The sequence below is a fragment of the Haliotis rubra genome, unplaced genomic scaffold (genome assembly GCF_003918875.1).
Source record: "Haliotis rubra isolate DU_JTF1 unplaced genomic scaffold, ASM391887v1 Scf1012, whole genome shotgun sequence".
In the NCBI taxonomy this organism is placed as follows: Eukaryota; Metazoa; Mollusca; class Gastropoda; order Lepetellida; family Haliotidae; genus Haliotis; species Haliotis rubra.
The window spans coordinates 180,354-205,043 of NW_025764907.1; the positions used below are offsets into that span (position 1 = coordinate 180,354).

Consider the following 24,690-nt stretch of genomic DNA (forward strand, 5'->3'; position numbering starts at 1 on the left):
TCAGTAGGACTGTATCCGAGGACACGATCAGTAGGACTGTATCCGAGGACGCCATCAGTAGGACTGTATCCGAGGACGCCATCAGTAGGACTGTATCCGAGGACGCCATCAGTAGGACTGTATCCGAGGACGCCATCAGTAGGACTGTATCCGAGGACACCATCAGTAGGACTGTATCCGAGGACACCATCAGTAGGACTGTATCCGAGGACACCATCAGTAGGACTGTATCCGAGGACACCATCAGTAGGACTGTATCCGAGGACACCATCAGTAGGACTGAATCCGAGGACACCATCAGTAGGACTGTATCCGAGGAACCATCAGTAGGACTGTATCCCAGGACACCATCAGTAGGACTGTATCCCAGGACACCATCAGTAGGACTGTATCCGAGGACACCATCAGTAGGACTGTATCCGAGGACACCATCAGTAGGACTGTATCCGAGGACACCATCAGTAGGACTGTATCCGAGGACACCATCAGTAGGACTGTATCCCAGGACACCATCAGTAGGACTGTATCCGAGGACACCATCAGTAGGACTGTATCCCAGGACACCATCAGTAGGACTGAATCCGAGGACACCATCAGTAGGACTGTATCCGAGGACACCATCAGTAGGACTGTATCCGAGGACACCATCAGTAGGACTGTATCCGAGGACACCATCAGTAGGACTGTATCCAAGGACACCATCAGTAGGACTGTATCCGAGGACGCCATCAGTAGGACTGTATCCGAGGACACCATCAGTAGGACTGTATCCCAGGACACCATCAGTAGGACTGTATCCGAGGACACCATCAGTAGGACTGTATCCGAGGACACCATCAGTAGGACTGTATCCGAGGACACCATCAGTAGGACTGTATCCGACGACGCCATCAGTAGGACTGTATCCGAGGACACCATCAGTAGGACTGAATCCGAGGACACCATCAGTAGGACTGTATCCGAGGAACCATCAGTAGGACTGTATCCCAGGACACCATCAGTAGGACTGTATCCCAGGACACCATCAGTAGGACTGTATCCCAGGACACCATCAGTAGGACTGTATCCCAGGACACCATCAGTAGGACTGTATCCCAGGACACCATCAGTAGGACTGTATCCGAGGACACCATCAGTAGGACTGTATCCGAGGACACCATCAGTAGGACTGTATCCGAGGACACCATCAGTAGGACTGTATCCCAGGACACCATCAGTAGGACTGAATCCGAGGACACCATCAGTAGGACTGTATCCGAGGACACCATCAGTAGGACTGTATCCGAGGACACCATCAGTAGGACTGTATCCGAGGACGCCATCAGTAGGACTGTATCCGAGGACACCATCAGTAGGACTGTATCCGAGGACACCATCAGTAGGACTGTATCCGAGGACACCATCAGTAGGGCTGTATCCGAGGACACCATCAGTAGGACTGTATCCCAGGACACCATCAGTAGGACTGTATCCGAGGACACCATCAGTAGGACTGTATCCGAGGACACCATCAGTAGGACTGTATCCGAGGATACCATCAGTAGGACTGTATCCGAGGACACAGACAATACAGAATCACAAGGTTCAGACTCCTAGTGTCCACTATAACAGGTTCCACATTCACAAGGTTTCACAGTATGTCACACTGCATCACAACCTTAGTATGCACTCACAACAGAGTACAGTATAGCCCCTGTTGACGGCAGCTCCAGACATACATGTAATACTTCTATCAGTTAATAAACGTTTGTATGACACATCACATAAGCAGTGAATGCATAATCTGGGAAAAATACTACCTGTTGTCTCTGAACATACTACTTTCCTAACATCTGCAAATTAACCATTGGCAAATAAACAAATTTGACATAGGTAACTTATATAACAACCTTTCAGAAGATGCAAATGAATTCAACAATCTTTAAAAGTCAACACAATTAAAAATATCTTAACTCTTAAGTTCATATCAGAAAATACAATCAATAAACAACTTGTTAAAATATCCTGATGGTGTACAACATATATATAAATCTGAGCAAAAGTAATATCTCCATTACATAACACTGACTAAAGCTTTCATGGTTTGTAAAATTGAAAATGACAATTTGAGATACTAAAACATCACAAGCATTTGCTTTGAGCTATGGAATGCTGGGATGGTGGTTATTGTAACCGTGGAATGTTGCTATGATTGATCAACGGTTGCTATGGCTACTCTTGGCTGTCAAGGTATTCCATGATGAGTTGGTAGCAGAACTGGAATTGTTCCTGTAAAAGAACCGATGCCACTGAGTGAAATGTTCTTTGTAAATGCTTCAGCATAACAATATGAATACATACCCATTCCTGTTGTGAGTGAGTGAGTCAGTTTAGTTTTACGCCGCACTCAGCAATATTCTAGCTATATGGCGGACGTCTGTAAATAATCGAGTCTGAGCCAGACAATCCAGTGATCAACAGCATAAGCATCGATCTGTGCAATTGGGAACTGATGACATGTGTCAACCAAGTCAGCGAGCCTGACCACCCGATCCCATAAGTCGCCTCTTACGACAAGCATGGGCTAGCTTAAGACTTTATGGGTAACAACTTCTTGTTTATTGTATAAAGTGACATTTTGATGTAGATTCGTAATGGTAGATGACACGACACCATGAAGAACAGGTATTCAGTACTTTTGTCATATAATAAAACAATTATTGACTTCAGTTAGGTTGATCCAATGATTTATCGACCTTGGACATGTGATATTCACCTGGTTTCGCCTCACTAGAAGTCAATAATTGTATAATGTCAAATTATTGTGTCATGGCAATGATTCCCAACCCAAAGTAGTTCCCTATGACACTAAGAAGACAATTCGGACATGGTACCAAATGGTGTGGAAAAGAACCCATATTTCAAGTGTGTGTTTTAAACACTTATCTCCAATTGATTAATAGATTTTCTTTTTATCAATTATTTACCTTATGACATGATTGACAAAGAGTGATTTTCAGAAATGTTACAGCCATGACTGGAACGTGCATCCAGACTCTATGCATGTGAGTCTTCTGTGTTGATAGTTGAGATGCTGGCCAGTTCATAATCAATATGACATGGTTCTAAATGCAAAAGAGGCTAGTGTTTGACCCAGATATACTTCATATTACTCAGCTATTGTTCCTCATCACAGTGATAATGCAGCCTCTGACTGCCAACTTACATAGTTCTCAATGAACTGTGGTCTGTTGATGCGGATCTGTTTGACGGTCTGGTACACATCCAACTCCTGGTCCAGGCTCAGTCTCTCCAGCACCAAACTTACGGCAGCAAACACCCCGCTCTTGCTGGCGCCATTCCTGGACAGTCAATAACAAATTGTCTGCTTGTTTCTTCACGGTGAACAATTAAGCTCCTACAATAAGCAGCTGTCATCTAACTTAATAGCATAATCTTCTTGGGAGAAAGGGGGAACTTAGTTTTGTTATAGGCATTATGTGAACTATATTACGACAGATTAATTTTATCCCAACTTAATGATGAGTATGATGTGATGTAACACACTATCCACCAATACAACCAATGAAGGACAAGCTGTCACACTATTCATCAATACAACCAATCAGGGACAAGCTGTCACACTATCCATCAATACAACCAATCAGGGACAAGCTGTCACACTATCCATCAATACAACCAATCAGGGACAAGCTGTCTAACGATCCATCAATACAACCAATCAGGGACAGGCTGCCACACTATTCATCAATACAACCAATCAGGGACAAGTTGTCACACTATTCATCAATACAACCAATCAGGGACAAGCCGTCACACTATTCATCAATACAACCAATCAGGGACAAGCTGTCACACTATTCATCGATACAAACCAATCAGGGACAAGCTGTCACACTATGCATCAAGACAACAAATCAGGAAAAAGCTGTCACACTATCCATCAAGACAACCAATCAGGGACAAGCTGTCACACTATCCATCAATACAACCAATCAGGGATAAGCTGCCACACTATCCACCAATACAACCAATCAGGGACAAGCTGTCACACTATCCATCAATACAACCAATCAGGGACAAGTTGTCACACTATCCATCAATACAACCAATCAGGGACAAGCTGCCACACTATCCATCAATACAACCGATCAGGGACAAGCCGTCACACTATCCATCAATACAACCAATCAGGGACAAGCTGTCTAACGATCCATCAATACAACCAATCAGGGACAGGCTGCCACACTATTCATCAATACAACCAATCAGGGACAAGTTGTCACACTATTCATCAATACAACCAATCAGGGACAAGCCATCACACTATTCATCAATACAACCAATCAGGGACAAGCTGTCACACTATTCATCGATACAAACCAATCAGGGACAAGCTGTCACACTATGCATCAAGACAACAAATCAGGAAAAAGCTGTCACACTATCCATCAAGACAACCAATCAGGGACAAGCTGTCACACTATCCATCAATACAACCAATCAGGGACAAGCTGCCACACTATCCATCAATACAACCAATCAGGGACAAGCTGTCACACTATCCATCAATACAACCAATCAGGGACAAGTTGTCACACTATCCATCAATACAACCAATCAGGGACAAGCTGCCACACTATCCATCAATACAACCGATCAGGGACAAGCCGTCACACTATCCATCAAGACAACCAATCAGGGACAAGCTGCCACACTATCCATCAAGACAACCAATCAGGGGGACAACCTGTCACACTATCCATCAAGACAACCAATCAGGGACAAGCTGTCACACTATCCATCAATACAACCAATCAGGGACAAGCTGCTACACTATCCACCAATACAACCAATCAGGGACAAGCTGTCACACTATCCATCAATACAACCAATCAGGGACAAGTTGTCACACTATCCATCAATACAACCAATCAGGGACAAGCTGCCACACTATCCATCAATACAACCGATCAGGGACAAGCTGTCACACTATCCATCAAGACAACCAATCAGGGACAAGCTGCCACACTATCCATCAAGACAACCAATCAGGGGGACAACCTGTCACACTATCCATCAATACAACCAATCCGGGACAAGCTGTCAATCTGTTAGTGTATCCTGAACAATAACATCAAACTAACAAATTTGTCAAATTATGGAAAAACATATTGCTGCCGAATATCTAATCTTTGAAGTAGATAGATTAAAACATTTTTCCTTGACAAATAGGAAGTTGAAGAAAATGTTGAGAAAAAGCTATGATCTTCACGAGTGAGTATGTTTGGTTCAACCATGCTCTGAAGAGTATTACAGTCATCTGATGCATGTCAGCATCAGATGGGAGGTCTAAGATGTATACTACGTGGGGGAAACCCACAAAGAAAGGCAGGGTGCTGACCTGGAAACAATACCAGGGCGTACCAGGATTTGAACCAATGATCATGGGTTTCTGACATGCTCAAGGGAGACAACTCTGCACAGTGATAGCGATAGGCCTTAAGATGTGAAGGTGATTACTCACATGCAGTGTATTGTGACTGGGCCTTTGCCGTTCTGCTTGAGCCAGTCTGTGGTGAGTTTGTGCAGCCTTAGTAGAGCTGTCCGTGAGTTGGGCACTGTCTGGTAGTCTGGCCATGACTTGAACATGAACTGTTTCACTGCTCTCTCCTCACCCTGCAGCAGAACAGAACAACATGACAGTCACAGAATAGCATGACAAATACAGCATAGACTTACAGATATGAAATGGCATGACAGCCAGAGCAGCATGATAGTAATGGAACTGCATGACAGTAATAGAACGGCATGACAGTAATGGAACTGCATGGCAGTGATAGAATAGCATGACAGTAATGGTACAGCATGACAGTGACAGAACAGCATGACAGTAATGGAACAACATCACAGCCAGAGCAGCATGATAGTAATGGAACTGCATGACAGTGATAGAACAGCATGACAGTAATGGTACAGCATGACAGTGACAGAACAGCATGACAGTAATGGAACAACATGAAAGTGACAGAACAGCATGACAGTAATGGAACAGCATGACAGTGATAGAACAGCATGACAGTAATGGTACAGTATGACAGTGACAGAACAGCATGACAGTAATGGAACAACATGACAGCCAGAACAGCATGACAGTAATGGAACAACATGACAGTGACAGAACAGCATGACAGTGAGAGAACAGCATGACAGTGATAGAACAGCATGACAGTAATGGTACAGCATGACAGTGACAGAACAGCATGACAGTAATGGAACAACATGACAGCCAGAACAGCATTACAGTAATGGAACTGCATGACAGTGACAGAACAGCATGACATTAATGGAACTGCATGGCAGTGATAGAACAGCATGACAGTAATGGAACTGCATGACAGTGATAGAACAGCATGAAAGTAATGAAACAACATGAAAGTGATAGAACAGCATGACAGTGACAGAACAGCATGACAGTGATAGAACAGCATGACAGTAATGGTACAGCATGACAGTGACAGAACAGCATGACAGTAATGGAACTGCATGACAGTGATAGAACAGCATGAAAGTAATGAAACAACATGAAAGTGATAGAACAGCATGACAGTGACAGAACAGCATGACAGTGATAGAACAGCATAACAGTAATGGAACTGCATGGCAGTGATAGAACAGCATGACAGTAATGGAACTGCATGACAGTGACAGAACAGCATGACAGTAATGGAACAACATGAAAGTGACAGAACAGCATGACAGTGACAGAACAGCATGACAGTGATAGAACAGCATGACAGTAATGGTACAGCATGACAGTGACAGAACAGCATGACAGTAATGGAACAACATGACAGCCAGAACAGCATGACAGTAATGGAACTGCATGGCAGTGATAGAACAGCATGACAGTAATGGTACAGCAAGACAGTGACAGAACAGCAAGACAGTGACAGAACAGCATGACAGTGAGAGAACAGCATTACAGGAATGGAACTGCATGACAGTGACAGAACAGCATGACAGTGACAGAACAAGTGTTTGCCACTGATATGGCAGTGTCCCCCGCCGCACAAGAATGGAATATCTATATTTACTACTTTTTATTTTTGGGTCACATACAAGATGCCTGAAATGACTGGTAATCACCCAATGTAGGCTGTCAACATACTTGAAACATTGGGTGCAATGTTTTATGAGACATCGCTTTAAAAAGCGGTCAAAGTATCGTGGTGACCTTGAAGATAAGGTCAAGGTCACCCAAATAGACTGGTGTCTGTGTAATACTCCAATGTATGCTGTCACCAAATTTGAAGACATTGGGTACAACATTTCATGAGATATCGCGTTAACAAGAGTTAAAAGTGTGAAAAGTGTCGTGGTGACCTTGAAGATAAGGTCAAGGTCACACAAATAAACTGGTGTCTGCGTAATCCCCCAATGTAGGCTGTAACTAAATTTGAAGACATTGGGTACAACAGTCCATGAGATATCATGTTAACAGTTTGAAAAGTGGTCAGTGTCGTGGTGACCTTGAAAATAAGTCAAGGTTACCCAAATCGACTGGTGTCTGCGTAATCCCCTAATGTAGGCTGTCACCAAATTTGAAGACATTGGGTACACCAGTTCATGAGATATCGCGTGAACAAGAGTTGGAAAAGTGGTCAAAGTGTTGTGGTGACCTTGAAAATAAGGTCAAGGTCACGCAAATCGACTGGTGTCTGCGTAATCCCCAAATGTAGGCTGACACCAAATTTGAAGACATTGGGTACAACAGTTCATTAGATATCGCGATAACAAGAATCGGGACGTATGGAACGCTGCTGAATACAAAGTCCCCCGTTCCACGCTGCGGCGGGGGACAACAACATAACATGGTACAGCATGACAGCCAGAACAGCATGACAGTGATAGAACAGCATGACAGTAATGGAACTGCATGACAGTGACAGAACAACATGACAGTACTGGAATAACATGGCATAACAGTAACAGAACAGCATGACAGTAATGGAACAGCATGACAGAACTGGAATAACATGACAGTAATGGAACAACATGACAGCAACAGAACAGCATGACAGAACTGGAACAGCATGACAAAGACTAACTTGCTGGCACTACAGCATGAGAGTGAAGAACAACATGTGTGAGGCAAAACAAATGACAGAACAGCATGAAACGGACAGAGCAGTGCCAGAATAGAGAAAGGACAATGTGATATATCAGAAGAAATTAGCATGAAGGACAAAATAACTGATCGTGTACATTTTCAAAATAGTACTACCTTGACAAGATGGCTGAGTTTGAAGATGCGGATGGTGACGTCAGGGTCAGCTTCAGAGGATGACAGCAGCTCCACGTTGAGGGGGCCATACTCTTCTGTATAGCCATATTCCTCCGTGAGCGGCACTGCCACTAAAACACAGAAACAGACATCTAAAGTAAGTAAATGACATAGGCCTGGGAGTAATGTCATTTTGAACAATATTACAGTTCTTCCACAGTGTTTCACTTCAATATGTTAGAAAAAGTGATATAGGCCCAAGACAGGGCTATCAGGTGAGGTGAGGTGAAATTGGGTTTAACGTCGTGCTTGAGAATATTACGCTCATATGACGACGTGCATGCGTGTGTATGTGTATGTGCGTCTGCTTGTACAAGCCCAGACTTAAGCTGGTTTTATAGCACTAGCCCACTGAGATACCATGCCGCAGTGAAGCATGAATACCCCACTCAGACACAGTATACTGACTCCGAGACAACCAGTCCTTGTTTGTACCCATTAATGCCGAGCGCCAGGCAGGGACCAACAAGTACCATATTTTAACGTCTTTTGGTATGACGCGGTCGGGGATCGAACCCGCGACCTTCTGCTCTCCGGGCGGACGCTCTAACCACTACACCACGGAGGCGGTTCGACAGACAGGGCTATGAGTGTGACACTGACATATAAGAATCCTCTGACCTCTGAGATATAACCTAGCACATGTACTGGTGGTTGTAAGACAAGCAGGCCATCCTATCTGAGTAAGTATGGACTACCTACCTTGTCGTTCCTATCAAACTCATTGAGCATGATGATGGTATCAGAGGTATAGTCGTACAACATGCGCCAGAAGTCGGCCACAGTGTTGGGCAGCGGCATCTGAGTGACGATGAAGCGGTCCTTCTGTGTGCATCCCTACAAGAGTCCATAGATGTTAGTACACATGGACAAAAATACTTGACAAGGAATTGTAGACTAGGACTCAGAAGGCATAAAATTCAAAGCTTCATCAACATGATAACAAAATGTGATTAAAAATGTCGAGATGCAATTAACATTCGAAAGTACCCATCACAAATATGGAACAATTTTAAACATTAGTTATTCGCCTATTCAAGTCAAACCTCTTGTCCCAAGAGGTAAACGTGATCACAAGACTTACTGGGTTAAGACAAGGCTGGAAGATTTCATAAATGATTTCAAGATGAACTCAACTGGTCCAAATGTTTCAAAGATTGAGAAAGGACTGAAGAATGGATGGTTACAAGAGCTCAGCTGTCTCTGACTAGTTAGAATGGTAACACATACACTGCTTTAGCTGAAGAGGGACAATCAACAAAGTAGTGTCTTGTTTTGAGAATGTTATAACAGACTGGAGGGGAAAACATTCAAATTGTAGGACTCATTTAAAAAGTAGGTGATACCCCTTATGTATGATATACATAGTCATCAGTGACTACAGATGGTGAAATATTTGCTTTAGAAAAGTGATGTTAAAAGTGACATTCAGCAGTTCGGCAATGTCCACATGAATGTTAGTTGTGTTATTCACAAGCACTTTGTGCGTGAAATTCTGCAGAAATGTAGGAAGTGTTAGTTGTCAGCAGGAAGTCCATAACTGTCAAGTAAAGCTTAGATGCATGGCAGCCATAGGATAGAAGCAATGCTTCAATTATACTTACAGGTGTCACAGTTCAAGGATGTAACACTAGCTTACAGGTGGTCATTGATGGTCATGTTCACTTGCAGTAAAGATAACAATGTTAACCTGTTATGTGATGAAAATGACCATGTGATGCTGACGTTGATAAAAAAATGTGAACTTAAACCAGTGATGAGAATATTAACCTACAGTGTGATGATAATGATGGCCTTATGATGTTGATGTTAACTTGCTGTAAAGATATAAATGTTAACCTACAGTGTGATGATAATGATGGCCTTATGATGTTGATGTTAACTTGCTGTAAAGATATAAATGTTAACCTGCAGTGTGATGATAATGATGGCCTTATGATGTTAACTTGCTGTAAAGATATAAATGTTAACCTGCAGTGTGATGATAATGATGGCCTTATGATGTTGTTAACTTGCTGTAAAGATATAAATGTTAACCTGCAGTGTGATGATAATGATGGCCTTATGATGTTGATGTTAACTTGCTGTAAAGATATAAATGTTAACCTGCAGTGTGATGATAATGATGGCCTTATGATGTTGATGTTAACTTGCTGTAAAGATATAAATGTTAACCTGCAGTGTGATGATGATAGCCTTATGATGTTGATGTTAACTTGCTGTAAAGATATAAATGTTAACCTGCAGTGTGATGATATTGAAGGCCTTATGATGTTGATGTTAACTTGCTGTGTGATGATGTTAACCTGCAGTGTGATGATAATGATAGCCTTTTGATGTTGATGTTAACTTGCTGTAAAGATATAAATGTTAACCTGCAGTGTGATGATAATGATGACCTTATGATGTTGATGTTAACTTGCAGTGTGATGATAATGTTGGCCTTGCGATGTTTATGTTAACTTGCTGTGTGATGATAATGTAGGCCTTGCGATGTTGATGTTAACTTGCTGTGTGATGATAATGTAGGCCTTGCGATGTTGATGATGTTAACCTACAGTAACGATCAGAACCATGAAGTGATGACCACCATGACGTGCAGCTGTGATGACCACCGTGACCTGCAGCAGTGATGACCACCGTGACCTGCGGCAGTGATGACCACCGTGACCTGCGGCAGTGATGAGAACGATGGCCTGGCATGTTAATGACAAACAAAAACCTGCACCAATGATGTGAATGTTACTATCTATCTGTCACACACAGACCTCCACATCAGCCACTAACTGCCCCCCGATGCAGCAAGACTAGTCAGCAGGGCAGGGGTACTTACAGGGAGGAACACAGCATTGATGTAGTCAGTACAGTTGTCAACAGGCGTGTACAGGAAAGGGCGACACCGATTGGCTAAAAAAAGAGGCACTCAGGGTGAAGGGCAAGCAAGTCACACCATTCCAAAGTGGTAAGTATCAAACTGGGAAAGTGAAAATATTAATAGGAACTTTAGGTAATCATAACTCCATTCAAAATGTTCATTTCAAGCACCAGTAGGGATGTCATCGCATGTCAAGATGTTGATTGATCAGTGAATGTTTACTGCAGATACTGCATCAATACAAATGTCTCAATATTGATACTATATTAAACAATTACTTCCGCAGAAACGTTTACAATTATAAAGATTACAACTTGTTCAGATCAACATTTAGAAGTCAGAAAAATCCACTGTAACCATATAATGGATCAGCCTTGTTTACATCTGGATTTGAACTGCAGGCCCATATTGGCCACTTTTACCAAAACACATACAGAAGAATAAATCTTGTTATTAATCCATATATTGTGACACATCTGAGATGTATCAATAATGTCTGATCAATGACACCCCTAAGCAACAGACAACCCTTGTTCATATAAACCTCCTATAGGAATACAAGCACAATAGACTTAAGCCTCTTATGATATTTCTCATTGATTATTATCTTGGAGGTCATTTATGCTTTTATTCCAAGTGATTTAATACAAACTTATTTATGTTTTGTTGTTTAACTTTTACATTCAGAGAAGAAACTCATAAAGAAATGCTATGGCTTACAGTAAATATCATATAACTGAATGTTTAACATCCGTGGAAGCAAACATGTTGTGTGTTTTTTTAAAGTTTTACATCCAGAGAAGAAACTCGTAAAGAAAAGCTTTGGCTTAAAGTAAATGTAATATAACTGAATGTTTAAAGTCTGTGGAAGCCACACAACTGTTGAAGCACAATGCTGAGGCAGACCAGGCTGTGACTCAAGCATCAAGCTATCACTTGTGCCAATACAAGCATGGCCTCATTCATTCACAACTTACATTGAGAAAAACAGATGGAGCGTTGCGAATGACTGAGAAAGTGAAGAATTCAAAGTCAAGAGATTTCATAACATGCTAAGATTAAAGAACACCCTGAAAATCAAACTGATTAAAGTTTCATGTTTTTAAATCAACACTCCTGAAGGGTTATTGTTTGAACCCATAACGCGAAAGTACATGCAACTTTTCATCAAAATCAACCATGCAGACTGAAAATAAAAATGAAATTGTTTCAATAGCAGCCAAAATACCATGCTCTGGAACTGAAGTGATATCTTCGCCTATAGCTTCTCATAAGTTATTGATAAAGACTAATGATATTATAGTGCTTTATCTCAATCACAGCACGGCACAGCGGACTATGGCAAGCTCGTGTGAGGAAAGCCTCAAGTGACTTAAGTTGAATACAGTTATGACTTCACTGACCCCATGAAAATGGGCAGCTGCTCACTAAGGATCAAACTGGGGCAAATCAGACAAAGATTCAGCACAACTCTGACACCTCATCTCGACATCAATAAAATAACACTGAAGTAGCTGAAGAAGTCAATCCACTCTTGTCTGACCTGGCAATATGTTCTTGAATCGGTTCTTGTTCATGTTCTCCTCGGCGTAGGCTGCAGAGCACTCACTTCTTTCCACTGTGGGGGACAGGGTCTGTAGCACCTGAAGGAAGAGGTGGTCAGTCACAAAACACACGGGGTAGAATACATCAAGGCTAAAATCTGCTTCACCATGTTGTAAGCTGACTCATGACAATTCTTAGTACTGTGTGCACACAATGTGAAATCATATTCAACCTGTGTAGACAGGCTTCAATTAGAAGATAAACAATTGGCCAACACATGATGTTTATCAACATTGTAAACACAAAAGACACCTAAAAGGCTGTCTGTCTGCACTCGTTGACATCGAGTACGGGTACAGCAGTGAAATGTCATCAGCCGGCCGTTTCAACTGGTTCCCATGGTACCATCTGGAACTGTTCATTTGTGACGTCATTATGACATCACAATATGATTTGAATGACGTCACCACTGCTGACGATGCAACAATACAATTGTGTGTGATATCTGTACATGTCAATACACAGTGAATAGTCTTGTAATTTCCGGGAATCGAATACCATTCGATCATGTTTTTCAACCAATCAGATTAAAGAACACTGTGACTTTTGGTTTACAATGTAGGAATGTCCCTTGATTCATCATCACACATTGGTCAAATCAAGGGTGTTTTGTCAGTAACTGACGGCCTGGCTTTTAAGTCCTGAATATATCCTTTTCCTACTCTGCAGACTCGATCTCTACCATGGCAGATATTTTACATCATATAAGCAGCAAACATGCCACCCACAACTGAGTTAAGGACTGCCCAGTTCTTTAGTTAACCGGTCATATTACTTTAGTTGATATGTCTTGGAACTATAGAAACATGAGAGAAATCGGTGATTTTTGTTTGGAGTAGTTTACTACTATTATTGCCCTTTATATACTATAATACATAGAGATTATTACATGTGCAAGTGTGTCCCACTACTTATATGAAGCGAGTGTGAAATTTAGTACTGCATAATACTGTAAACGTATTATATTCCGCGCAGGTTTTATTTTCGCGCAAAACATTTTAGCGCGAAAATTTATACACCGCGAATAAACCTGTCATTCATTCAGTCTAGCCACGCTCGCCCCTGAGTTGTTACCATAACACATCACATTTGAAGACAGAAATCAAAGGGAATCTTAAAATGACGACTGATCATACTTAACTGTCGTTGTAATGGATTTCCCAAAACATAATTAAATAATGAGCTAAATCCCATTGCCGAATTAGCGAAAACAGCAATGTGTGTTGTGGCCGCCATGAAAAATTGGTCACATGACATGGTTTGATACAAAACAGATTACCGTGAAACGACTCGGAAAGAAATAATACAGCAGTATTTTATTTATTCATCAAGATTTTATTCACCAGTACATCATGAAGCGAATAGTCACTAACACCCAATCATCTCATTCACAACAACCCAGCTTGTTTGAAATCACAAAGAGCATCATATACAGTATAAGTTAATTCGTCAAATCGTCAGAATTCGGAACATAAGACTGATGTGTTTTTCATCTCTTCCGGGAGTGAACGGATTACTGTGTACTAGTATATCGCACAGATAGGGATTTCCTGTGAGTAAGCAATAAACGCCACCTGACAGGTTAAGCCACTCTTTTTGTTTTCACTGCTATTAGTGGCGGCCAAAGAGACAGCTGGCAGTTCCGGCAATTACTGATTGCGCGAATAATTGACCGCGCGATGTAGTCTAAACTGTCAATTCCGCGAAAATTGCACCACGCGAAAATAAGTACGTTTACAGTACATAATTTTGCATGAGTTTTGTATATACGTCACATGACACATTTGCTTGAGTGTAATATTGGAAGTTTTAAACTATAAATTGTATATCATTATACTTGTCTTATCTCACGACTTGCACCATTTTATTCATGTACAGTTGTGCAGTAAAACGCGATAAGTAAGTATGACAGTCCCTGGATGTTATATGTGAGTTTACTGATAATAATGCAATACAATTTTACACACAGTATTTTAAGTACACACAACATCATGACCTGCAAATATGTCATGACAAATCATGTGTGTTCTGATACAGTATTGGGATAAACATTGCTGGCATATTTCCATCTTTCTATTTAAGATGAACACATAAATATCAACTTTAAAACTTGACAAGACTATTTCTAGTAATGAGGATCAAGTTTACCTGGTACTGTTCCTCTAGTTTATTAGGCTCCCCCTCTGTAGCTGAACTCAGCATATTTTGGTATGTAGAGCGGAATGCAGACTTTGCTATAGTTGTCTCCCCTGATTTGACGGCCTCAAGCACAGCATCATACACAAATGCATATTGTTCCTGGAATAATGAGAATCACACATTTATTATTATGTCTCGATTCAGTCTTTACCAATGACTATAAAGAAAAAGAATATTCAGAATAATAACATCATTTTTTCAAGAAAATATTATTGATATTCCCTTGTCACTGAGAATATGAATGTACAATACATGGCTAATTATTTGGTAACTTTGATTAACTTCATTCAAAGTCCCAAAGGCCCCCCAAACCTTGTAAGTGTTGAATCTCTGGATTATTTTTAGGGTTTTTCTCATGGTTTTCTTTCTCCCTGTTCATTGTTTAACGCCACACTTCCAGCTATATGACTGGAGTCTGTAATCAAATCTACTGAGATGATCCAGTCGTTGATTTGTGAGAACTCATCCTCACCATTGGTGTAAGAAGACAAGCGAGGCCTGATTATATTAGTGGATTGAGCAAGGCCTTTGTCAGGCTATACTTACCCATGTCTGGATCATGTTGACACGGTTGGTCCTCATCAGCTGGGCTATACACAGGACGTCCACTTGGTCCTCCGACTGGGCCTGTTCCAACAGGTAGTCAAGGGCTATGTAGGTCCCAGTACGGCCAATCCCAGCACTGAAATACAGCAGATCAGTTCAGGTTTAATACACAGCCAGCACAGAAATACAGAATATCAGTTCTGGTTTTATATACACCCAGCACAGAAATACAGAATATCAGTTCTGGTTTTATATACACCCAGCACTGCAATACAGAAAATCAATTCAGGTTTAATGTACACCCTAGCAGTTCAATATTGGTACATGCAGAAATGGAGACATCTATGATCAAATCATGCTTCTCGTGGAATTTCCATCAATATGACCAACATTTGTCAAGTAGATCCTTCCGAATAAAAAATTGGCAACAAAAATCCAGGACTTAATGAGGATGCAACTTTGGGAGTCTCACAGAATTCTCTGACGTGCTTCAGACGTGAAATAGTATGGGAAGTCCTCAGATCAGTGAGAAGCTATACAAAACACTAGGATCTGATCTTAATGCCACAGATATCTTGACTACATGACATACACAATTGTTTTTATACTCTAAGGATTTGGGAGGCAACAGGATTTTTATATACACATCATCGTATGACATCCTTCATGAATTCAGCAACAATTTGAAGGAAACTTTTATTGCGCAGAGAGCAATGATTGATTGGATTACATGTAAAAACATATGAGCATCATGTTCCATAATTAATGGTATAACATGTAAGCCAATATGAATGATTCCGCTTGACTAAAGCTGCTATTACCTGCAATGACAGAGGATGGGAGCAGAGGACTCCGGGTTGTACATCTGGACCTTCCGTCTGAAGGCCAGGAGGGTTGTAGGGTAGGTGGGTGCGCCGTGGTCTGACCATGTCGTGAAGTGAAACTGTTTCACGATACGGCTGATCTCCAACTGAAACAGGCCAATATTACCAAGGTAAATACACACTTTCTGAGTGGCAGTTAGTAGTGCCGTATAACTGATAATCCCAGAGCACTCAAATGTACAAATTATCTTTCAAATAATGAACAAAAACTCCACTGACAGGTACAAAATAATTCAGAACTGAGATAATTAGAATTCAAGAGCGCACACAGTTTGCTGACCTGTGATATTTCAAACGTTCTGATGGTGTAGTCTGTGTACTTGGCAGTGTCCACTATCCTGACGGTCACCTCCCCGTACTTGATGCCGCCCTCCTCCGGCCAGTACTGCTCACATTTTTTCTGCACAACATAAAATCACAGGTTTTTTAACATTCTTAAGAAAGTTATGCATACAAATAGTTGAGCTTAAAACATGATGACCTAAAAAGCACAAGGCCAAGCTGAAACCTGAATTGTCCTCAAAGAACTACAATCTGTCAGTACGTATACTATCAATAATTGTCACAGTACTTTACAGCATGTATTCCGGAAGTCTTGCCTTCACAGTAGCATGTTCAGTCTACAAGCCTCCATCACGTCGTTCAACACCCATGAAGTTCTGGGGAAGAATTGGTCCTCTGCAACCCATGCTTGTAGTAAGACTGACAGCTAACGGGATCGGTTGGCTGACTCACTGACTCCCTTGATGCACATCTACATAGACCAGTTGTATCGATCCAGACTCAGGACATCCCATTATTCGTAGACAGTCAACATAAAACTGGACTTACCAACAAACAACCTGCTCACCTTAAAGGCCACTACTATGTTGTCTGTGTCGTTCACTCACCTTACAAGCCTCTACTAGGTTGGTCAACATGACCACCTTGCACACTCTCTGCTGCCACACCATCCGCCAGAAGTCCCGAATCATGGCTTTGTTTGGTCCTTGAGATGCAATGTACTGATGTTGTTTGCTGTAGCCCTGCAACACACAACACATGCTATATCTTCAACAACAGTAACTTCACAAATTACATATAGCTAAAGTTAAGCAGGCCTTGACAATAAGATCAGTGTATAATAATTATTTTTGCATTGATAATCCCTTTTATTATATCTTGGTTGTATTATGTTTCACTGACTGACAGAGTTTATTTTTACGCCGCTTTTAGCAATATTCCAGCAACATCACGGCCAGGGACACCAGGAATGGGCTTCACACATTGTACCCATGTGGGGATTCGAACCCGGGTCTTAGGCGAGACGAGCCAATGCTCGAACCACTAGGTTACCTGACCGCCCCGTATTATGTTTCAATTTTCAAAGACAGCTTCAGCATTTACCTTTTAGAGGTATGTAGTGATTCAGGTAAATGGGTAATGAAGCCTCTGTCCTTGGATTAATGAACAACCTCTGAACGAGACTACACAAACACCTTGTCAACCATCACCATATCTAACTAACACATTATTATTACCAACATTAAACTTCCTCATCATCATTTCACCGGCAGCTTCCGACAAAAAGGTTACTGTGTGTATATACCAGCTGCATACTTACATCCATGAAGTTTGCGTTGACGTAATCCGAGTTGGCTTCATTGGCCATGGGGTCTAAGGTAACTCTGGAATGATCATCTGCAACACATGGACACAAAGTCAAGTATTTATCTTACAGAACATCTCAGTGTTAATTTTGAACTGTTTGAAGCACGGGTATTGGATCATAATAAGGAGTACCGGAGTTTGGCAGCAGCCAAACCACTACTAACACATAGTCCCGTATTTCCAGCGGTTAACATAGAAAATGTTACTCGCTTGTAAGCAGGTAAAATTGATTGGCTCAGCCAATCAGAAAACGACATTTATGTGTGAGGTAAGATAATTCTTGATTACAAAATGCATTCAGAAAGTGGTCAAATGTAACATATGTTATATTAGGGATTACACTTTCTTAGTAAAGTACAAATTCTAGTACTTTTTGAGTTGAGCCCCATCAGGGATTCGAACCTACACCCTCAGAGTCAGGCACCTAATCGCCAGCACACAAAGTCATCCGCCTATGCTGAGTGGGTTAGGCGGCTGACTTTGTGTGCTGGCGATTAAGTGTGCTGGCGATTAGGTGCCTGACTCTGAGGGTGTGGGTTCGAATCCCGGATGGGGCTCAACTCAAAAAGTACTAGAATTTGTACTTTACTAACAAAGTGTATTCCCAAATATAACATATGTTACAAGATAATTCTTAATGTGAATTGATAAAGATGCTACAGTGTTGCTGTCAACTTACATGCTACGATGTTTCCGTATCTATTCTTGGCCTTATTATCAGCACGTCGGGCCACCTCACACAGAGCTAGCAGACCCATAGGGAGTTCCTGGAAACAGAGGCAGTCCGTACTATGTGAGAACTCAATATCATCTTCATTCTAGTATAAAGTATGGACATTACAGCTGGTCTGGAACTGGTCACATAGCTTACCTAAGTTGTTCAGCACCTGATTAACAGTCTCCAAATCAAAATTCTCAACATCTACTTTGCACAACTGTTCATACAGAACAATTAATTCTCTCAACCAAACATCCTTTTGAACATTCAATGTATGTATGTCAAACTTGTATGGACGTACTTTGAATCAGATTGACAGATCAGGAAGGCACAAGAGAATGTAAACAATCTTATTGATTTAGGTTTTACGAAATGTGCACCACATATGGAAGCCTTACTGTGATACGCAACAAGTAACAAATGTATGCTGCCTCGCTCTTATGACTTATATCATTTCACTGGTCCACTTGTAATCCTATGTGCAAATGAGATTTGATGTTCTTAGGGTGAGCCAGAGTTTAGTTTTACGCCGCACTCGGCAAATATTCAAGTTGGACGGCGGGAGTCTGTAAATGACAAGCTTCCATCTACGCAATTGGGATGTGATGACATGTGTCAACCAAGTCAGCAAGCCTGACCACCCGATCCCGTTAGTCGCCTATCACGACAAGCTTGGTTTCGTGTAGATCAATTCTAACCAGAATCTTCACGGGGGTGATGTTCTTCAAACTAACACTGGTTATGTTATGGTTATGTGCATGAAGACTTGCAAAGTATTTGGTAAGTATTTACTTAGTACTTAATGTTTATGACCAAGATGGTTGATTTTAAAATACATTTGGTGTTGATCTTAATATTCAATAGTGTGTACATCTGACACTGAAGTGATTGTCATGGATATAGCACCAGCACATTATGTGATTTCCACTGCATGTAGACTTGTTGCAAATTGCAGAATCAGAGCCTTTTTAGAGACTGGATTCTGACAACATTGATAGTTTCATAAACATAACTGCAAATGACCTCTGACAATATTAAACCGAGGATAACAAGTACCACTTTGTACAAATTGAATGGGTTATCTCAGCTACGTTGACAGACAAGTACACAGAAATAGTGTATCAGCTCATCCAGCTGCCTAAAAGTTTCTGCCTGGAACATACATACCTCAAACTCCTGTTTAAATCCGAGACAGTTATTCTCCCTGTGTTTCTTGATGTAATCTGCAAGGTCCACCAGTTTCACGGGGCTTGTCTGTTTCTTGCTGTTGATGTTGACATATATCGGCTCATTGATCTCTTCGCCTCCTCCATTTTCATCTTGATCCAGCCTTGTAGCATCTCCGACCCGTGAGTCACTCAACAAGCGGGCGCTCTCACTGTGTCCGTTATTCTCTGTATCCCTCGGGTCCAGAGGCAGGGGGTTGCTCACGTCCATACGCTTGTGGCGTCTCCGTCTGGAAGACACAGCATCAATTAGCATCTTACACCTATGTAGTTCATGGACATCTAATAAACTATTGACAACCTTTGAACTTTGCTAATCTGCTGGTTCCAGGCTACAAAATTGTGTTGAGAACATGTAAAAGTGAATAATTGTAGTCCTCACATACAAACATTTCAAAGCTTTGGTTCTGAACCAGTTCTTTTCAATGCATCAGTATGGCTAAAAATTGGAATTGGAAACAACTGACAAAATATAAGTAAAGCAAATAATTCTGACTTGTTCAAGCTGGACTAGCTACAGAGTTTATTATGTTGATAGCTTAAAAAATAATGTCAAGAAATACTGACAACACAAAATATACAGCCCATGAAAATGCTTCCAAGTGGATTTAATCATTTAGAATATATCTGTGAGTAATAAAAAAAGACAAAAATTTTCAAGTACATCACAAGAAAAACAAGAAGACAAAGTCGAACTAACCTGTAGAGGTTTAAGATTCTTTGAATATATTCCTCCTTGGGGTACTTATAAGCATTTAAATGTCCATTTAAAATCCCTACGACAGTTGTAACAATATTTTGAATAAAATATTTACAAAACAAAAACTACGTTTTGTCTTGTGAGACCACCCTTACAGGGCCCTCTGGCCCCCTACAGCCAAGAGCAGGTAACTCCAGACCGTAACCTCGTACCTCACTTTCTATGCTGAGCAGAGAGTCAGACAGAATCACGGGGGAGGTGGTGATACTAAGGAGGAATATATTCAAAGAGATCTTAAACCTCTACAGGTTAGTTCGATTCTTTTATATATTCCTCCTTGGGTACTACCTAACATAAGACAGACTCCTAAAGGCGGATCTCAGGGCTGCATTCTGTCTGCTTAAACACCCCGATACGAGAAGTGAATTTCCCAAGCTAATTATAGCAGAAAAGGCACACTTACCCGGTCATTGCGATGTCCACCAAAGCCAATCAGGCGGGGGGCATGAGCCAGGGTCAGGGAGTAGCGTTATGCAAATTTGTCCAGCGAAACCTGCAGCTAATGCAACAGAAGCGAGACACACCCTCCCTCCTTCCGTAATCTACTCGAAGTGAAGATAAGGGTCCATAATAAACCCAAGAAACGAAATGCGAGAATATGAGCAGCAAAGTTTCCAAGGCAGTTTAGTCTATATCGCTTCTCGGTTAGAAAGCAAGAGACATGGGAATAAAAAAACATCACCACATAAAAACCCATCACCAAGGGAAAATGTAACAAGATTTGTAAAACCCAACACCAGTGTTAAAAAAGAATTGGCAGATAATGGTTCACACAATAAAACCTCGAAAGCTCAATGAAGCTAGAGGGTGGAACCAACCCACTGGAAGAACTGACTGACCCGGGCAACCGAAGCACGCTCACTGAGAGAGTCTGTCAAGTTGGTAATGCCGGATGAGCGATTTTCGGTTGCTCCAAATAGCAGCGACAGATCTCCTCAATGGGCAGGGCTGCAGCGTAAGCTGTCGATGCTAGCCACTGCCCTAACCGAATGAGCTTTCAACCCTACAGAGCGGATACATCCCTGTTTGAGTATAGCTCATGTGTATGGCAGAGACAAGCCACCTAGAAATGGTTTGCTTGGTGCATCGGAGACCAGCATGAACCCCATGCATAACAACAAAACAATTGGTTACCCTTCACTTAGTTACCCTTGTTCGGTTTGATATAAGCCTTAAGTGTCTTCTGAGGACATCTAAGACGTGAACACGTCGTAGAGAAGGTACCGGACGGGAAGGCTGAGTGAAAGCTGGAAGCTAAGAGGGCGCCGTCCACATGGAAGGACTATCCTTCTTAGGACGGTAAGTATCAGCAGCCCGTATGCCTAACTCTGTCTTTGTGAAAACAGTAAGCGGGATCGGCCCGACATTGCGTGAATATAAGCCCAGCCCGCCTGCCTGAAGTCACCCGCCACAAGAAAGCGCCGTCTTCCACGTCAACAGCTGGAGTGAAGAAGAACCGACAGATTGTGGGGAAGCAGTGGACCCGGACAGCCAATCAAGAACGATTGACAAGTCCCACGGGGGACAATCCGCCCGGACAACCCGGACGGATTCTGTCCACGCCTGCTAAAAGCTGCTGTACCAGAGGTGCTGCCCAAAGAGAGCACCGTCCCAGCAGAATGTGGCCTTAGAAATAGCTGTAGAATATCCTCGAACAGTTGAAGCCGCTAGACGGCTTCCAGCGAGACTGGAGAATTCTAACACACAGACTAAATCCTGTAGAAAGGGATCAAGAATCCCCTGTTGACACACCAGCGCTTGAATAACAGGCCCATCTATCCTCATATGAGCAAGTTTAGCCGAATCCTCCGCTGAAGCCAAATTGTGTGTCTGCAACTGGTGCAGAATTCGCTTCGCATGGAGGCGCGATCCCCTGATAGCGGCCCAAGCCACCCACTGAATCCTGGGATTGGTGGGGCGCTCGTTCTGGGATAGGAGGTCTGGTCGAAAGTAGTAATAGAACAGGAGGCTGAGCCAGAAACCTGAGAATTACCGGAAACCAGCTTTGTGCCGACCAAAGGTGCCAAGCACAAGTACCGAGCTGGTTGTCGCGGTCAGCTGCGACAGGACCCTGGAAATCAGTGGTATCGAGGAGAGCACAGTACCCTGTCCGTCCAATCTAGCTGAAGAGCGCGCGTTGCTTTACGGCGTTTGGCTAACGCACCCCGGATCGAGAATCGGGAGCAAAACACAGGAATCTGGTTCACCATCACCCCAGGCGCAAACAGATCCACCTGGGCGACCTTAACAACTGGGAGATAATCCCGAATATCTCGGTCGAGCATCCACTCATCGTGTGGGGCTAGTATACGCCCGTGAAGCGCTGTCTGCACGTGTTGTCTACCCGGGGAGATAAACAGGCAAAACCGAATGTTGAACTGATCGCACCACAGTAGAAACTGCCCACGCCTCCCTGAAGGGCTTGCGGGAGGAGACACTGTGCCGCCTTGCCCCGAGAATGTAGTCATGGCGTTTGATTGTCCATTTCTAGAGCGAACCACCACGGCCCTGCACCAACACCGGGCTTACTCGAACACCTTGCGGACTGCTCTCAGTTCTAACACATTGATGTGTAGGTTGACTCTCCTGCTCCGATAGCCCAGAGGCCGGAGGCTGAGTGCCAGCCAGGACCCCCAAACCTGTGAGGGCGTCCGTCTGAACTGAGGAGAAGGTGTCAGGGTGTGGGGGATACCCCTGGACAAATTCCAGCTTCGTCCCACCATCGCCAAGTGAGAGGATTAACCACTCTGGCGTTATGAGCATAATCTGGTAGCCCTCATGAGTGGGACCACAGCTGAGTTTGCTAATGCTTGCTGGATGGTTGCGCATCCTCGCGTGCGCAGCCAAACCACGTCCACTATGCGCCGCCATGTTTGCCGAGCAGCCCGAAGCCATGTTCGGGCCGACGCGGCTTGGGGAGACTTCCTGGAGGAACTGTAACACAGTCCCTCGGACTTTGGCGATGCGGTCGAGCAAAGGGAAACAATCCCTAGCGCCGTGTTGAATCTGGCTCCCAAGAATATCAGATCCTAAGTCGGGGCGAAGTTCTGATTTCTTGAGATTGATAATCAGCCCAGTGACACCAGAGTATCCAGCACGCGCACAGTGTGGAGGGTCTGCTTAACTGAGGCCCATAAAGACCAGTAGCCAATACGTCCAGATGCGGTGACAAATACCTGCCCTGAGACCTGGCTAGCTGAGCTGGGATTAGCATAAGTTTGGTGGCGACACCCTTGGCGCCGTGGAGATGCGAAGGGGAGCACGCGAAACTGGTATGCGTACCGTCGAAGGAGGCCGGAGGTACTTCTTGAATTGGGGTGCATTGGAACATGGAGGTATCGTCTTTGGGATAGATTGGCGTAAGCCAATCCCCTGTCTCGACCGAGGAGGATCACTGACCTGAGTGTCTCCATCCTGAAAGAGCGGCACCTCCAGTAATTTGTTCAGCCCTCTGAGATTCAGAATGGGTCACGAACCTCCGTCCCTTCTTGGTCCACGGCGAGGTAGGTGGAATAAACCCCTCTTCGGCTGGCCTTTAGGAACCACCTCGATGGCTGCCTTGGTCAGTAAAGACTGAACCTCGACACGGAGGACTTCCGCCTTGTCGGGAGGTCGGCTACGGTGTGCGAACTGGGAAGGAGGAGAAGGGCCGGAGGATCAGCTCCACTCACTGTGGCAAATGGCCATCCCTGAGCAGTGGACAGGACCCAGGGATTTGAGGTGGCTGCCTCTCCCACTCCCAGAGGAATAGGGACAGCCCGTCACGATGAGGGGCGGTGTGGCAAGAGCAGTGCACGTCACCGGCAAGTCTCCGCCATGCGTGAGTGGGGGGCCCACAAAGGGCTCTGGGGAATGAATCAGTGGGAAGCGAGGCTGGCTT

General features: G+C 43.0%; 1 protein-coding gene across 1 annotated transcript in view; it reads right to left on the reverse strand.

Annotated features, from left to right (window-relative positions):
* Positions 1–1,478: 1,478 nt before the first annotated feature.
* Positions 1,479–24,690, reverse strand: part of LOC124269362 (receptor-type tyrosine-protein phosphatase kappa-like) — a 30,459-nt gene continuing 7,247 nt past the window's right edge. Inside the window, exons 6-20 of the mRNA XM_046704381.1 lie at positions 19,992–20,280; positions 18,786–18,873; positions 18,060–18,136; positions 17,347–17,481; positions 16,737–16,856; positions 16,394–16,542; positions 15,573–15,708; positions 14,976–15,125; positions 12,766–12,865; positions 11,181–11,254; positions 9,046–9,184; positions 8,288–8,418; positions 5,528–5,679; positions 3,206–3,341; positions 1,479–2,268 (exon numbers count right to left, since the gene is read on the reverse strand). Coding sequence (XP_046560337.1) covers positions 2,212–2,268; positions 3,206–3,341; positions 5,528–5,679; positions 8,288–8,418; positions 9,046–9,184; positions 11,181–11,254; positions 12,766–12,865; positions 14,976–15,125; positions 15,573–15,708; positions 16,394–16,542; positions 16,737–16,856; positions 17,347–17,481; positions 18,060–18,136; positions 18,786–18,873; positions 19,992–20,280 — 1,933 coding nt within the window. The 3' untranslated portion in view covers positions 1,479–2,211. The remainder of the gene's footprint in view (positions 2,269–3,205; positions 3,342–5,527; positions 5,680–8,287; positions 8,419–9,045; positions 9,185–11,180; positions 11,255–12,765; positions 12,866–14,975; positions 15,126–15,572; positions 15,709–16,393; positions 16,543–16,736; positions 16,857–17,346; positions 17,482–18,059; positions 18,137–18,785; positions 18,874–19,991; positions 20,281–24,690) is intronic.